The sequence below is a fragment of the Plectropomus leopardus genome, chromosome 16 (assembly GCF_026936395.1).
Source record: "Plectropomus leopardus strain MGB_pleo_1.0 chromosome 16, ASM2693639v1, whole genome shotgun sequence".
Classification (NCBI taxonomy): Eukaryota; Metazoa; Chordata; class Actinopteri; order Perciformes; family Serranidae; genus Plectropomus; species Plectropomus leopardus.
The window spans coordinates 25,748,352-25,763,559 of record NC_142191.1 but is presented as its reverse complement, the minus strand read 5'-3'; the positions used below and the strand labels follow the sequence as shown (position 1 = coordinate 25,763,559).

The following is a 15,208-nucleotide window of genomic DNA, read 5'->3' as shown; positions in this document are numbered from 1 at the left end:
ATGTGTGTTGTCAAATATTTCAATATTTAACACGGGATAAACTTTGTGTCCAGACTTGTATTCCACTTGCTTGTCTCATAAAGTACCAGCAAGGGGCAGTAAAAGACCAGAAATACATTTTAAAAAAAACTACAGCACAAACTGCAGGAAGTCTTTGCGGTTTACGGAGCATGCTCAGTTTCTCCCAAACTGTGAGGCTCCTGCGTGAGTGACAGTAAATGAATAACTCGAGTGTTTGTGCTCAGAGTTTAGTCTTTCAGGAGCCTCAGACTCGTGCAGAATGGTGAGTTTACACTTCATTACTTTGACACTTCTCTAACATTTGAACCTTGCTGAATCCAAAGCAGAGTAACAGAGAAAACGTGTCAGATTTCCACCTATTTGTATGCACTCATACAGGTTTGTTACCTGTGACATCCAGACTTAAGGAAGCTTAACACTGCAAGTGTTTACTTCACAGAAAGCTCTCATCTTTACACCACAATTATGAGAACTCACACTTTTAGCGATGAAGACAAATCCAGAGTTTGCATTTAAGCAAATTGCAGAAGAGGAATTAAGAATTAAACATAATCTATCACTGTATTTTTGACTAGTTTAAATCTCCTTTCAGACTCAGCTGTAGATGATCCTCAACACTGGAAAAAAAAGGAAACTTGAACCAAATTACTCCAGTGTCTCATTAGCCATCATATCCAGCTGCACTGCTGGATAGAGCCATGAATTAATAAATTAAACCTTATTCAGTTATTATTTCCCGCAGGCCATTAATATCATGAGAGTGTAATTGAGGTCATCTTCATCTTGAGTTTCAGAGGTTTTTACTCAAAGTGCAGCCTCCTGAAAGTTCTTACGTCACTTAAAACTGAATATCTTATTATGTTGTGATAATTTATTTTCTAGCAGATTTCAGTGGAAAATGTATTTTTAATTAACATAAAAACAGAATTGAAATAGGACCTTTTTAAATGATTATACATACTTGTAATTAAAGCTGAAGAGGACCATTGGTTCACAAACTGATGCGTCAACATGTTGGAGTAAATAAATGTAAAGTAAAGTGATGTAAGCTTCACCTCTGCGCCTCTTCTCTATGAGCACTTTGTAAACCTGCAGATCAATGAGCTCCATTAATGTCTGGTCACATGACTCCCTCCTCCTGAGAGGTCAGAGGTGACGCTGGTGTTTGGTTAAACACTGATCCTGTTAGAGATCTGAATGGACCTCACACACACACAGACACAGACACACACACACACACAAACAAGGGATTTTGGTCTTATTTCAGATTACACACATTTTTGTTACTTTTCAACTGTAGTGGAAGAAGTATTCAGATTCTTTTCTTAAGTAAAAGTACTAATACCACACTGTGAAAATACTTCACTGCAAGTAAAAGTTACTTAAGTAAAAGTCTGTAAGCACTATCAGAGAAATGTACTTAAAATACAAAAAGTGAAAGTGTTTCTTGTGGAATAAAATGTTCCTCGTCAGTCTTATACTATCATGTATGATGTTTTTGGATTACTTTTACTGCTGTAGGTGTTTTAACTTCTATAACTACTTTTTAATGTTTAATGTGCCGTAATGCATGTTACAAAATCTTATCTTTGTGTCCTGTGAGAACCATGTTTCTAAAAGACAAGTTTTCCTGAGCTCAGAGAAGAAAACAAATGGTTCATTTGAGGGACAGACATACACATACAGACAGAGACTCCCTCCATTTTAGTAAGATAGTACCACACAGTCATGATTCGGACATTGTATGCAAGATTCACTTATTGTAAAAGAAAAAAAATATTCAGAATCGCGTAAATCTTCAAAGCACCCACCTTACTATCTGAAAGTTACTTTATACAGCCATTAAAAAGGAACAAATAAGGCATTTTTCAGTTAGGAAATGTCATCTTTGTCAAAAAGATAAAATTTCCCAGGAAGTTCCTCTAGAATCAACATCAGAGTATATATTTTTTTTAATGAACTGAAAATAGCCTGATAATTATGAGTATGTCTATATAGCTGTGAACTTCAAGTTTAAGGGATTTTTTCTTAATGTTCAGCTGAAGTTTTTTTTTTGTATTATTTTTATGTATGTGTGTCCTAACCCTAACCTTTCCAAAATGAGCCTAGTAATGATGTAATTTTACACTTGGAACAGAAAACCAAAACATGTTTTTATTATTATTATTATTATTATTATTATTATTATTATTATTATTATTATTATTATTATTATTATTATTATTATTATTATCATTATTATCATCATCATCATCATTATTATTATTATTATTATTATTATTATTATTATTATTATGGAAAATTTGAAATAAAAATGGTAAATAGTTACAAAAAAAAAGAAAGTAAGAGAAAAGAAACCTGCACACATTTTAACAAATGAAATCTTTTTTTTTCTCCCAGAATTCATCAGGAGGAGGATCGTCCCTGCAGGTCCATGTGGTCCGGTTCGGTCCAGGTCAGGAGCTGTTGGGATCTCTGCAGGCGTTTGTGGAGGAGAGGCGACTCAGAGCGCCGTTCATCATCACCTGTGTGGGCAGTGTCACCAAGGCAACGCTCCGGCTGGCCAATGCCACGGCAACAAATACGAATGAGGTACCTGACAGCAGCAAGAGGGCCTGAGGATCATCCTGTGAACTCCAGATTCATTTTGGTTAATTTTTTAATACACTTACTACACTTTCATTTTTGTCTATATCAACAAACCATTTCCATATTTTATGACTGCACAAAAAAAGGGGCAAAGGCTGTTATCCTGAACAAGAGTAGCAAAGAAAACGTCTACAAATCTGATTAAAATACCAGAAAAAAAGACACAAAATGTTCAATTTTTGTGTGAAAATCCCTAAAAATATTACTATAGAACAGTTAAAGGTTAAGACAGTATTGTTTCACTAATTATACACACAAAAACAGTAGAAAAAAATATCAGCCATAAAATCATAACATATTGTTTCCTCATTCTCGCACCTTGTTCATTTAAAGTCAATGTATGTCTTTCTAAATAACTGAAAATAAGAATAATTCAAAGTTTGTTCACTTCTTTTAAGTTTAAAATAAAAAAAGTATGATCTAGAAACAGCAGTGATTTTTTAAAAAAGTTTATTTCATTTGCATAGGTCTGAGTTTTCCTAATATCTCTTGTCCTTTGAATTATTCATTATTAAATTAGGAAATAACACTGAGTTAGGTTTATAAATAATATCAACATCTGTACACAGTGGTGGAAAAAGTATTTACATCTTTTATTTAAATAAAATCAAATTGTAAAATTTTCACAAGTCATTATTTTAGTTATTTGTGTATAAAGTAGTAAGTAAAGTATAAATATTTCAGCAATAAAAAGTATCAAAAGTAAAAGTATTCATTCTGCAGCAGAATGGCCCTTTTGATTGTTGTGCTACCGCATGAAATACTTTATCATCTGATGATAAATAATACTTTAATATTACTATTGCTGTTGCCTCTGGTGAAAGTGGAAATAATTTGATCTACCATACCTTTTATGCATTACTCAACTGTAGTTCAACCCTTAAGAATATATAATTTTTGAAAATCCTATAATGAGTTTTCTGTGTAATTTTTTAATTTAAAAAAGTAACTGAGGCTGTCAGATAAATATATTGGAGCATACATAAAAAGTAGATTAAAACAGAAATACTCAAGTGACGTAAAAGAACATCAAAATTTTACTTATGTACTGCACTTGAGTGGCGTAAATGTCCTCAAACTACTTTCCACTTCTCTTTACAAACAGTTCTAACTGTAAATAAAACAGAGTTTAAAGTGTCATCCTTTGTGTTTTATGATGTTCATTTTTTGGTCTTTCCCGTCAGGTGATCCACCTCAGCGGACGCTTCGAGATCGTCTCCCTGGTCGGCACACTGAACCAAGACGCCCACGTTCACATCTGCCTGTCAGATGGGGAGGGCAAAACGGTCGGGGGTCACGTGCTGGGAGACCTGGAGGTGTTCACAACAGCCGAAGTGGTCGTCGGCGAGGCGGTCGACCTGCAGTTCACCAGGGAGATGGACGAGCAGACGGGGTTCCCTGAGCTCATGGTTCAACCCCGAAAATCTTACAGTTGAAGGAGCAAAAGAAGGCATCTTTTTTAAGAAAAAGGTGAAATTTTCATCATTTATATCCACCATAATTTCATGATACCTGTATTTTAGGTTTAAAAACGAATAGACATTTTCTGCCTTATTTAGCTATTGGTAATGTGAGGTTTGTACGATAAATGTGAACACTCAGTTATCCAAGAGCAGTATTTACATGCATGTGGGCTTATTGAAAGACAGATTTTGGTGATTCCTGCTAGATATAAACATCATTCTGATGTTTCTCTGTTTAAAATATTTCAGAATTTAGTCAGTGGTTTACAGACTGAGCAGCACTTTGACATGATTTCCCCACACAGTGATTTTCAAAAGATCTTATAATCTACAGAGAGCTTGTTTTAATATTATGTCATATTTTACTTCATAGTAGGACAGCATAAAGTAATGCTGCCTATCTCTTGTCAGTACTGTTGAACATTGCATCAAATTGCCAATCGATGAAACCGATACATGTAGATGTTGCATGTTTAGTTGTACAGAAATACAGATTAAAATATGTAATGAGAACTGACACAAGCTCAGGGGATGCAGTTTACACACACTCACTAACACACACACACACACTTATACAGCAGCATGTAGGAGCGGCTCAGCAGGGGTGGCAGCTTTCTGCTAATAGATGTTAAACTGAGCTGCGGCCTCTCAGAGCCTCTGACCCCCCTGGTTGTGACAACACAAAGCGAGAACCCCCCTCTAAGGATTAGTCATGACCTTAGCTCGGTCATGGCCGCCGCCGCGAAGAAAGGAAGGGCTCCGTTTGCCGTGGGGCGGGCGGGCCGGAAGGAGGGGAGAGGGGAGTGGTAACAGCCTTTTGATGGAATTTAATTGGACCTCAGGCTGACTGATTCCAGCCTGGGTGACCTGTTCCTTCATTACCATGAACACCGACACTAGTTTGTTTTGGCTCAATCCCACAAACAATGTCCTGCTGCCACAAATATTCACAGGGCAAATGTGGATTAAAATAGTCCCCAACAAATTTCCTCCTGTTTGTTTGATCAAATTTATAACTGATTTACAGAGACTTTAACAAATGCAACCTGAAATTTGTGAGCTGTTTTTAAAGGTTTGCATTTTTGTCAGGAGTACCAACAATGACCAACATTTTTTGCTTCCTGCACAGCTGTTGTTGAGATTGATAGTCTTCCTTGAAAAAGAGATTTTTGATCTCAAGGCATTCACTCTTGGTAAATAAAGCCTGCACAATGAATGTTTGCAAGAACTTGTAAGTCTTTTTCTAAAGCGAAAGTCTCACGTTTTTCTTTCAGTATAGCGCATAGTGTTTCTCAGAGTGGTGCAGAACTTACCACACCATACTTCACTGCCAGTATAAATGAAGTATCAAAAGATACTCAATATTAAATGACTCAGATCTGATGTAAAAAAAAAAACTTGATATCAGTAGTCAATACCCCACTCATGAAGTATGAAATTTTTGTGTCCAAAGAATGGTGATTGCTAACAGGTGGCTAAATGAGACTACCAGATTTGTCATGCTGAACAAGGCTTTACAGCCTCATTGTGGTAGGGATGTTGTCACTTGACTGTTGTGCAGTTTGTTTATAGTTGTTAGCTTTTTACTTCTACATTGCATTTTCCTTTCATCCTAAAAGTGATGCTCATTTGTGAATATTATCTTGCAGAACAAAACGTATAACTATGATAAACAGTTGTTTGTCACTAAGTTTATTTTCTGCAATAATCCAAAATCCAATGAAAAAATCCCTTCTGATTTTTAAAGAGGGAAACAGTGAAGCTAACTTCTGCATTGGCCTACAGAAAAACTTCGCTGGGGCACTGTCCCTGGTGAAGCAGAGGGTAAGGCTCTGCCCCTGGGTGAAACACCACAATTTCAGAGAGTCCCTAAGGGCTGCATCCTGTTTCTTATGAATGACTCAACAAACAGGGCTAACAATGGCAACAGTGCTGACAGAGCTAACAGTGTGAACTGTGAGAGAAACGAGGGTGAGCGCTACGCTTCCACAATGACATCGTCCCTATATTAGCAGTAACGGCTGTGTGAGTGCAGAGTGGCAGAGATTAATGAGCCAGTGGGATACACACCCAGGCACCCACATGCACTAACTGTTCACTTTTTTGTTTTTTAGCCCTTGGTCACCTGGGTCACCACTTATGGTTTTGTTTTTGTTTCCTGGTTTTTTGCTCAAATTTATACCGCCTGGTAGGAAATAAATCAATTTCAAACTAAAAGGATGGTTTGTGAAATACCCAGTAGGAGTTGACATAATGTTTGATTTGTTATAAAAAGTTGTAAAAATAAACAAAAAAAACCCACCAGGATGGTCCCAGTCAGGATGGAAAAATCTGACAGTTTCTCCCCAAGCACAGCAATACTTTGCAGATCTTTGCAACATTTGTGTTGCCTTCAGGAGGATGAGGCTGCAGGTCAGCGGGGCAGCCGGCGTGCCGCCACATTAAAGCCGAGCTACAAAGCGTCCCCGCTGCAGCTTTGTGCTTTTGTTTTGCTTGTGTCGAAGCAGCATGCTGGCTGAAAAGCGTTGGTGGTCTGCCCCATTGCCCCCTGGGAGGCAGAATCATGCCTCCATTTAAAGCGGCTCAGTTCTCGTTTCTGACAAATTGGAAGGCAAAGAAGCGGCGCAAAGCGGATGTTCTGGATTTGAAATATAGCTTTTCATCTATTGATCATTCTCACTTATTTTTCTTCTTCTTTAAATGGCATCTTCATGTTGCATGATTAAACATTCACAGTGTTGTTTTCCCTGTGCTTACATACACTTGTTACATTTCCATGGAAGAGAATATGAGTCATCTTTGTTTGAAATGTCTGGGAATAACAAGTTCGAGGTAATGTTTGTTGTTTATTAATGCTTCACAGCAACGCTTGCAGTTGGCGTCCTGCTGTGAGGCACCAATTACATTTTACTGTGAGGCTCTTGCTTAACAGAGACTTGATTCCAGTCTCTGCACTGTACAGCTCGATGTGTCCCTGTATGTTTATTTCTGTCATTAACGTTATATAATTGTCTCAAAAAATCTCAAAAAGCTGAATGCTATCAATTTAGGTAATTAATATTCAAACATAAATCTACGGGTTGTTACACAATTTTATCTCCTTTACATTTATATTATTGTAGAGATCTTTTGTCAAGATTTATATCTTGATCAGTTCATACTGTAACTCAAATATTCTTTTGCCTAATACACAATGTGATGGGAGGGTCCCAGTTATATTTCTTAATTAAATTTTAATTATTGATTGAATACACGCTGCAATATGATCTCATCTCTACTTGTCATATTTTGTGCTAAGGCAGAATCGCCTGGCATCATTGTAATTACATCAGAGGCAGCCTTCTGTGTTGCATCTTCTCGCGGGAGACATAGGCAGTCAGTCATTTGGGTTGATTGTTCAAAGACGCAGGTTGAGAGGCTCACAAATGCGTTTCAGACGCTCCCCAGATGTCTAGAACGTAAAATATTTGGGTCTGTCAAGGACTTTGTCATGAGCTATAACCAGTGAGAGCAAGAGACATAGGACAAGAAACGACAGAGACAAGCAGTGATGCAACACTTTTCAAGGTCTGTGAGTGTTTGAGTGATGAGAGAGAATGACAGAGAGAGAAGGTGGAAGTTGGACTATTGCATGTAATGTTTCTATGAGTTATGAGCCTGATAACTGAATCACAATGCTGTAAACGCCTGCCTAACCCAGGGTTGTGTGTCACACATGGCATGCTTATCTGGAATTCCTTTTTTGTGTGTGTGACCCCCCATCACTGGTCAGTCATGTTGTTTGAAAACCATGACAGCTTCAAAACTCTCCAATAAAAGACAGACGACTTTGAATAATGTATAGTGTGAACGTGGTTGACAATTCACCACTTAAGACTTTTATCTGCGTCATGTGCAGTTTTAAGATATTGAGCTTCAAAGTTTTGCATTCCAAATAGGAAAATAGTATTAACCTTTTGGTTTTCTAAATAAAAAGTCCAAAAATGCATATAACTCAAAAAAAACCTTTTGTTTTTATAGAATAAGAATATATGAATAGCTCATTCTTGACAGAAATGTCAGAACTTTTTAATTTTAAGACTTACATGACAAAGTATCCTAATAATGTTTACTTTTAGTTCCACATAGGACATGAAGACATGGTCTGTGGGGTCAGAGTCCTGCTTGTTGGACCTATCCATAACTAGTACCACCATAAGCAGGCTTTTGTGCTCTTATTAATTATAAAGTGTTTTATTAGAAGTGCTGGTCAAATAGCTTTGGAAACCTCCCCGAGAGACTGTGTGCAACCACATCTGTATATTTTTAGTGTTGGACAGTTTGACAATCACACTCACTTCACGCTTTCATTGGTTGGCTGTGTGAGAAACAAAGCAGGGATCGAAGTTGTCTCTCAGCGCTCTCCTCTCAATCTTTATACAACTATTTCTGTCAATATTTCAGTTAACAAGCGAGTGCAACACTATGAATGTCTTTAAAAGTACATGAACTAAATCAGATACCTCATTAGCCAGCTTTTCATTGCACCCTCAAGTGTGGCAAAGCTGTACATTTTGGAGGTGCAATTTATTCTCAGTATTACGCAGCATTTACAGGTCCGGCAGGTGTCTTCCTGCTCCCAGGTGAATCTCCTCTCAGTGTCCCTCAGTGACAGACGAGGAGCAGAAAAGCTGGTGAGGAGGCTCGTAATTTCCTCGTTTAGTATCTGCTCTTTTCCTCATTAGTGACTTCTCCTCCCTGCCGCCTTTTGTCCGTATGATCTGTGTGAGTAATGAGCCATGTGAGAGGCGCGGGGACTCTGCTGTTGGTAAGCCGCCCCCTCTCTGCCTCACTTCAAACGAGGCCAACCCAGGTCATTTGAAAGTCGGCTGTTAAACAGCCTCCTGTTTGGAGGAAACAAGAGAAGCCGTAGCGGCGGTCGCAGGCCTATGCACGTCCTCTGGCGCAGGGATGTAAGCAGCCGCCCCCCCGGGGAGCTGCCGCTGCTGGTCAGCCGGCTTTTATGTGGCAGCCAAAGATCTCCCAGGCTAATGACACGCAGCAATGTTTGAATGTCGCAGCATGAGGCGGAGGGCTGGACGAATAACACAGATCAAAACATCCAAGCTGCCGCTGTCACTGCAGATGGAAGATGTCACAAGTTTAGTGAGTTTTTACACCAGCGTTTTGCTGGTTTTAACATTTTTAGACCCACATAGAGATGCAGAGCCAAAGACTGAGTTGTAATGGCTGGAAGCACAAATAGTCTTCACACAGTTCTGTTTCCAACAACAACAGTCATGCATCCAATAGAGAAAGTTTCTCTTCAGAGGTGAAGGAATATGAACCTTAACCAAAGTAAAAGCCGCAATAAAAAAAATACTAATTTACAAGTCCTACTGTCAGAAATACTCAAAGAGAACGGTTCTCACTCCACTGTTGGATAAGATTTTCATGTTTTCAGACCAGAAGTCGAAAAAAAAAGATGAAATGTCAGAAAGGAGAAAGGAAAAAAACAGAAAACTTAAAGAGAGATAAATTTAGATAAGAAGGAGGAAAAGGGAAGAAAGAAAACAAGGTAGAAATTAAATGGACTTGTAAGTTGAGGAAATATTCTTACAGTCTCAAGAAAATGTGTAAAAGCCATCATGTCTTCGAACTGAAACAAGGCTGCTTCTGAAAAACTCCATTGAATGGCAATGTTGAAGGATAAAGGCACACATATGACAAATGCCATCTGTATATCTATTTGTCTGTCTGTCTGTCTGTCTGTCAAACTTATCTATCTATCTATCTATCTATCTATCTATCTATCTATCTATCTATCTATCTTTTCCATTTCGTCCAACGGGTCAACAGTTTCATATCTTTCTGCCATTTAATGGTCTCTTTTCTAATTAAAAAAGAAAAAGGTTAATTAATTTATGTATTTATAGATTTATTTATTAGAAAATGTACCTACAACATATCAGTGGTTTACCAGTTTGTCCACATTGGGAAATAAGTTATCCCTGGTCTTTTGTGGATCGAAGGCAAATCATAAAGTTGACTGTGAACATAAAATCAGTTTCTACCTGTTTTACTACTGCTTTAGGTACATTTTTAGCCTGCACTGAACATTTTCAAATTTCAATAAAAAGCTCTCAGTTTCTCTGCTGATGGGAAATTTGGCATGCTAGAAAATAAAATAAAACGTGCACCAGATTTTAAAAGGGAGCTAAACTGCAGACACAGAATTATGGTATTTTTTGTTGTTGTTTTTTTTTTTTTTTTTACATTTCTCTTGCTTTTAAATCAGATTTTTTACTGCCTTTTTTTACTCTAAAGTATGAAAGAATGTAGTGTTTAAAGACAGTGAGAAAAAAGGCGAACTGCAGTTTGACTTAAAAGTGTGGCAGGTACAGCTTCTGCAAGTCTCATTTAAGCTTCTCCTCAAATGGACTCACTTCCAGTCCACTGATGAATGAAACAAACCAACTCAACATCACCGAATCCTTCTTATTGAGATGTAGGTTTTCACTTGGTGAAGCAAGAGTCCTCAGATGCCCTGATGGCTGCAGGTGCTGCTGCGACTGTTCACCATCAGGTGGCAGCATGAGGCAAGAAGTCCTTGAGAGAAACATGCGGGCTGGAGGAGGATTTAACATGTAGTTTGTGTGTTCTGTAGATGTTAATATGTGTTTTTGATAACTGTAATGTCAATTTTAAGAGCTACTTTTAAAAAGAACAGAGAAGTTGGAGAAAATAAACTCAATAACACTCTAATCACTTTACATCAAGGAGGACAGACCTTGTATGTGCAGGTGTCATCTTTGCAGGAGAGGTATGAACTAGAAAGTTCTTACTGTAGGAGACATCTTTGCAACTTTTAACTACCAGACCACAGGAAAGGTCATGCAGGCAACTGAATTCAAAGGGCTTATCCTGTGTACGGTGGAAACTATGTAATTTTATAGAACGGTGGAAAATTATTTTTGTGTCTCCAAATGTCTTTAAGTCTATCAGATTTTCAAATGAATCACTGTTTACATTCAGATAAGGTCTATAGCAAACTATTCATTCTTGCATGTTTGGCCTGAAACAGCCATAAACTGTACTTTGTTACCTTTAGTGGTGCTTTAGCTTAACTGCTAACTGCATCATCATAATGTTATGCTAAAAACAATGATTTGACAGTGACAGTTATTCCACTCTATGGTGACCCCGCAAGGATGTTTATCTCTTATAAAACTATAAAGCTACAGACCAAAAGATAAACATCAGTTGGCTAATACCCAAATTTCAACACTGAAAAAAAGTGAATTCGTCGAAACAACACATTTTATAGCTTCATTAGATGGCTCTATAAGGATTATATAACCACATTCTTTTTAATGCTTCTGTATGTGACATTCAGAGTATTAATATAGCAGCAAACCACTCAGGGTTCTTAGGGATCCATATAATGTCTTAAAAGGCATTGAATTAATTAATCTAAAAATATAGCCTTAATTGGCATTTCATGTCTTAAATTGATCTTTCAAAAGTCTTAAAAATGCTTAGACATAAGAGGTTGGATTTTTAGGATTTTTTTTCTGACGTTACATTGCAAGAGCTCAAAATTCTGGTTAAACTTTCTTTAAAAAAATTACAGAATCCCTCTTGAATTAACAAGAGGCATCCAACACATTTTTCAACTTATCAAATACTAATGCTTGGTTACACGTCAGGGACCACATTTCAATTTCCACATTTTACATGCATTGTATTTTCAAAATAAACTTCGATTTTCACTGAAAATGTGTTGTTTCCACTCGTTAAATGCATACAGTTGCTCTTCAAAATGAATGTAGAACGCAAGTTTAGGTGCAACTTGATTGATTGATGCCTTTATTTATTGTGAAATCTCAGAAATCGAGAAATTCACCTCGGCTCGAAAAAACATTAGATCGCTTTTTGCCGTGTCATTTTTGTGTTTGTAACAGTTTGAAAAAAATATATTGATGTAGAATTAATTGCATGAAATTGGTGTGTAATGGCATTCAATGCAAGGTTTCAGATGTGCAAAGACCTTAAGTCATCAGGATTCATCCTCTGGGTACCATGAATATCAGCAAGAAATGCCGGTGATGCCAATGTAAATGCTGAAATGATCAACTGTATACCAAAGTGATGGACCGACTCATCTCAGCCACATTATCTTTTATGGAAGCTTGCACCTAAACATTATCGCATGATAGCTTAAATTCAGACATGCGAACAGAAAATAAATAAGGAATACGAGTCAATAAACATGTATGTATCTCCCTTTCATATCTAACTTCACTCAGTTTCAAACGCATTCTGGTCTGTTTTAAGACTATATATATTTGCTTTTTAAGATCTGTTTCCAAACATCTGGAGAAGACAAACCGCGGTGTTAGATAAACAGGCACAAAAGTAGAGTCCAAACAAACGCAGGTAAACAAAAAAAAAAACAAACCATCTGATGCATTTCATGAGAGCTCTTACCGCAAGTGTCCTTTTCTGTCCCCAGTTTAATTGTATTATGTATTCCAAGGCCAGAGCTGCTCTGTTGTTTGGGTAAAATATGATGATCAGTGATGTCGGTTGAATCGATGCCAGCTTTAAATCACTGATAATTTTCAACCCATATTCAGTTTCTTGTGAGTAATACCAACTGGGGGGGGGGGCATCAAAGATTTCTGACTTGTCTCAAGAGCAAAGAAGTCAGATTTGCTTTAATCATATGAGCCCTCTAGAACCCTCAGGTCTTCTGGCGGTGGCCTTTAAAAAGTCCCAAAACTGAGGACAAGGCCGCAGATGAGGGTGATATTTTTTAAAAGCAAGCTCAAGACCTACCTGTTTAGTTTGGCTTTTAGTTGAAATGTATTTATCTATTGACTATTTTTTTTTTTTTTTCAGTTTTAGTACTTCCTATAACTTTATTATGGGTAACATTTTCATCACATTTTAACTTTGTGTTGTTATCCTTTCTTTTACCTCGCATATGCAGTAGAGTATTTTACTTAAATATCTTTTATTATAACTTTTTTATTTTTTGTTTGTTTGTTCACTTATTTATATAAGTTTATCTTTCTATTGATAGATTTTGTGGTGTTTCTGAATCTGTAAAGCAACTAAAGCAACAAATATGGAATATTCCTTATGAACTGTAGTGGAATTGAAATATAAAGAAGTAAAAAAAAAAAGGAAATTACCAGTTACGGTCCACCACAGGTAATCGCTGGTTGTTGAAGTTGTTTGTGTACTTGAGTGTGAGAAAATAAGTAGTCTGAGAGGACATACAGGTGACAACAGTGGAACATGTTTGTTTGGGTTTATTGAGGTTTAACTTAACAGTAAGACTGTATCTGCATTTGTGTAACACCTCAGTGTACAGATCGGCCCATCTGCAGCAGACGAGAGCTCCCATTTGAAAATGTGTGGTGAACTTCCATTAACAATAATTGAGTCCCACTCCAGTGAGATGCTAACAGGGAGGAGGAGGAGGAGGGAGGGTGTGTGTTGTTATTAAAATGCCTTCTGCTCTAATGTGCAGGTAAGCACCCCTCGTCGCTGCATCTAACCCCTCGTCGCTGCCAGGACTGACTCTCTCTTTTAAGTGAGCGCCTTCATTGAGACAAATTTAGCTCAATTAAAGCGCTTTACCTCTGCCAAGAGTGTTTCACATCATCAGAGCTGCAGAGCGGTGCTGCCATTTCAATTAGCATGTTCACCACTGATCCTATTACTGTTTAGGTTTTTGATTGAGGCGGGGAAAACCTGCTGCTACTGCTCTGTCAACATGACCTCCATCATCCATAATGGAGATCAAGGATGTTTTTACCCATGTGTACCCAAGTAAACAAACAGACAATCAATAAATGAGCAACAAAGGAAATGAACCTGAAAATTAAAAAATAGTGAAGTTGGTGTTTGATTGACAGGTGTTTAGGACTGACTGAAAAATAACTACTGGAGGGATTGTCATTAAATTGTGTGTGGATATTCAAGGTCCCCAGAGGATGAAATGCTCTGTTGATCCCTTGAGCTTCTGTAGCTACACCCTGAGGCTGATGTTTTTGTTTAAGTAGTAAAATATCTAGTGAAATATGTGTACTGAACAGATTGCCATGATGTTTGGTATACACTCATTCTCCCCTGAGGATGAATTACATTGAAAAATCACTTTTTCATTTTCTTGTAAAATTTCAACTTTATGCGTTTAATATCAGATCTTTTTCTTGTGAAATTACAACTTAATTCTTGTGATATCATGACTTTTTCTTCAGTTTAACTCCTTTCTCATTAAATTCTTTTTTAAATTCTAGCAATTTTATGTTGTTTTTTATCCTCAAAATTGCAGCTTTATTCACATAATATTTTGGTTTTATTCTCTGAGTCTTATTTTTTTCATAGTGTTGTGCTAATATATAATATTTGACAGTTCTCCCTGTAAAATTGATAATATTCCCCTCAGCCTCAGCTGTACTTTGCATGCAAGCATAACTTAGATGGCAATTATGGTGAGTCTACTTAAAACATATACAGATCTGTGACATTGGATGTAAATTGTGAGGTGCTGAATCAGCGCTGTAATTGCTGTAATTCCAACAATATTGGGGCCTTCCACGTGCAGTCTATCAGCCTGACCTTCACCATGCTTTGTAAAGAAGGTACTACCTCTGCACTGACATACAATGAATCATCAGAGTTGCCATGGTGATATCTATGATCTATATTCACCAGTAAAGCTGATGAAAAAATGAGAAAAAAGTCAGAACTTAACAAGAAGTATGTTGTAATTTTATGTGAAAGGGGATATTATATTACAGAAATAAAAATATTGCCAGCAGCCTACAAAACAGGCAAGAGCACAGGCCGCCTGTTTTGTAGGCAACCTTGGCAACCAGTCCCTGGTTGTCAAGGAGGCTGCCTGTGCGCTAGTGTAGTTGGTGATAATTCACTGTGGGTTTTTCACTACGAGCGACACATTTCACATCACACAGTGATACCCCCTTTCTACCAAAATAAGTGCGTGGACAAGGGTTTTTGAAACACAGGTAGACCTGCTCAAATAGGCTATAGAGTCCTTTCCCATTGCCATTAGAGCA

General features: G+C 37.4%; 1 protein-coding gene across 1 annotated transcript; it reads left to right on the top strand.

Moving 5' to 3' along the window:
• The first annotated feature begins 218 nt into the window (after positions 1-218).
• LOC121955814 (uncharacterized) lies at positions 219-5,349 on the top strand. The gene is given in 4 exon segments (XM_042503899.2): positions 219-252; positions 255-283; positions 2,422-2,613; positions 3,855-5,349. Coding segments are annotated over 4 exon segments (507 nt in total). The 3' UTR covers positions 4,107-5,349.
• Positions 5,350-15,208: the final 9,859 nt, after the last annotated feature.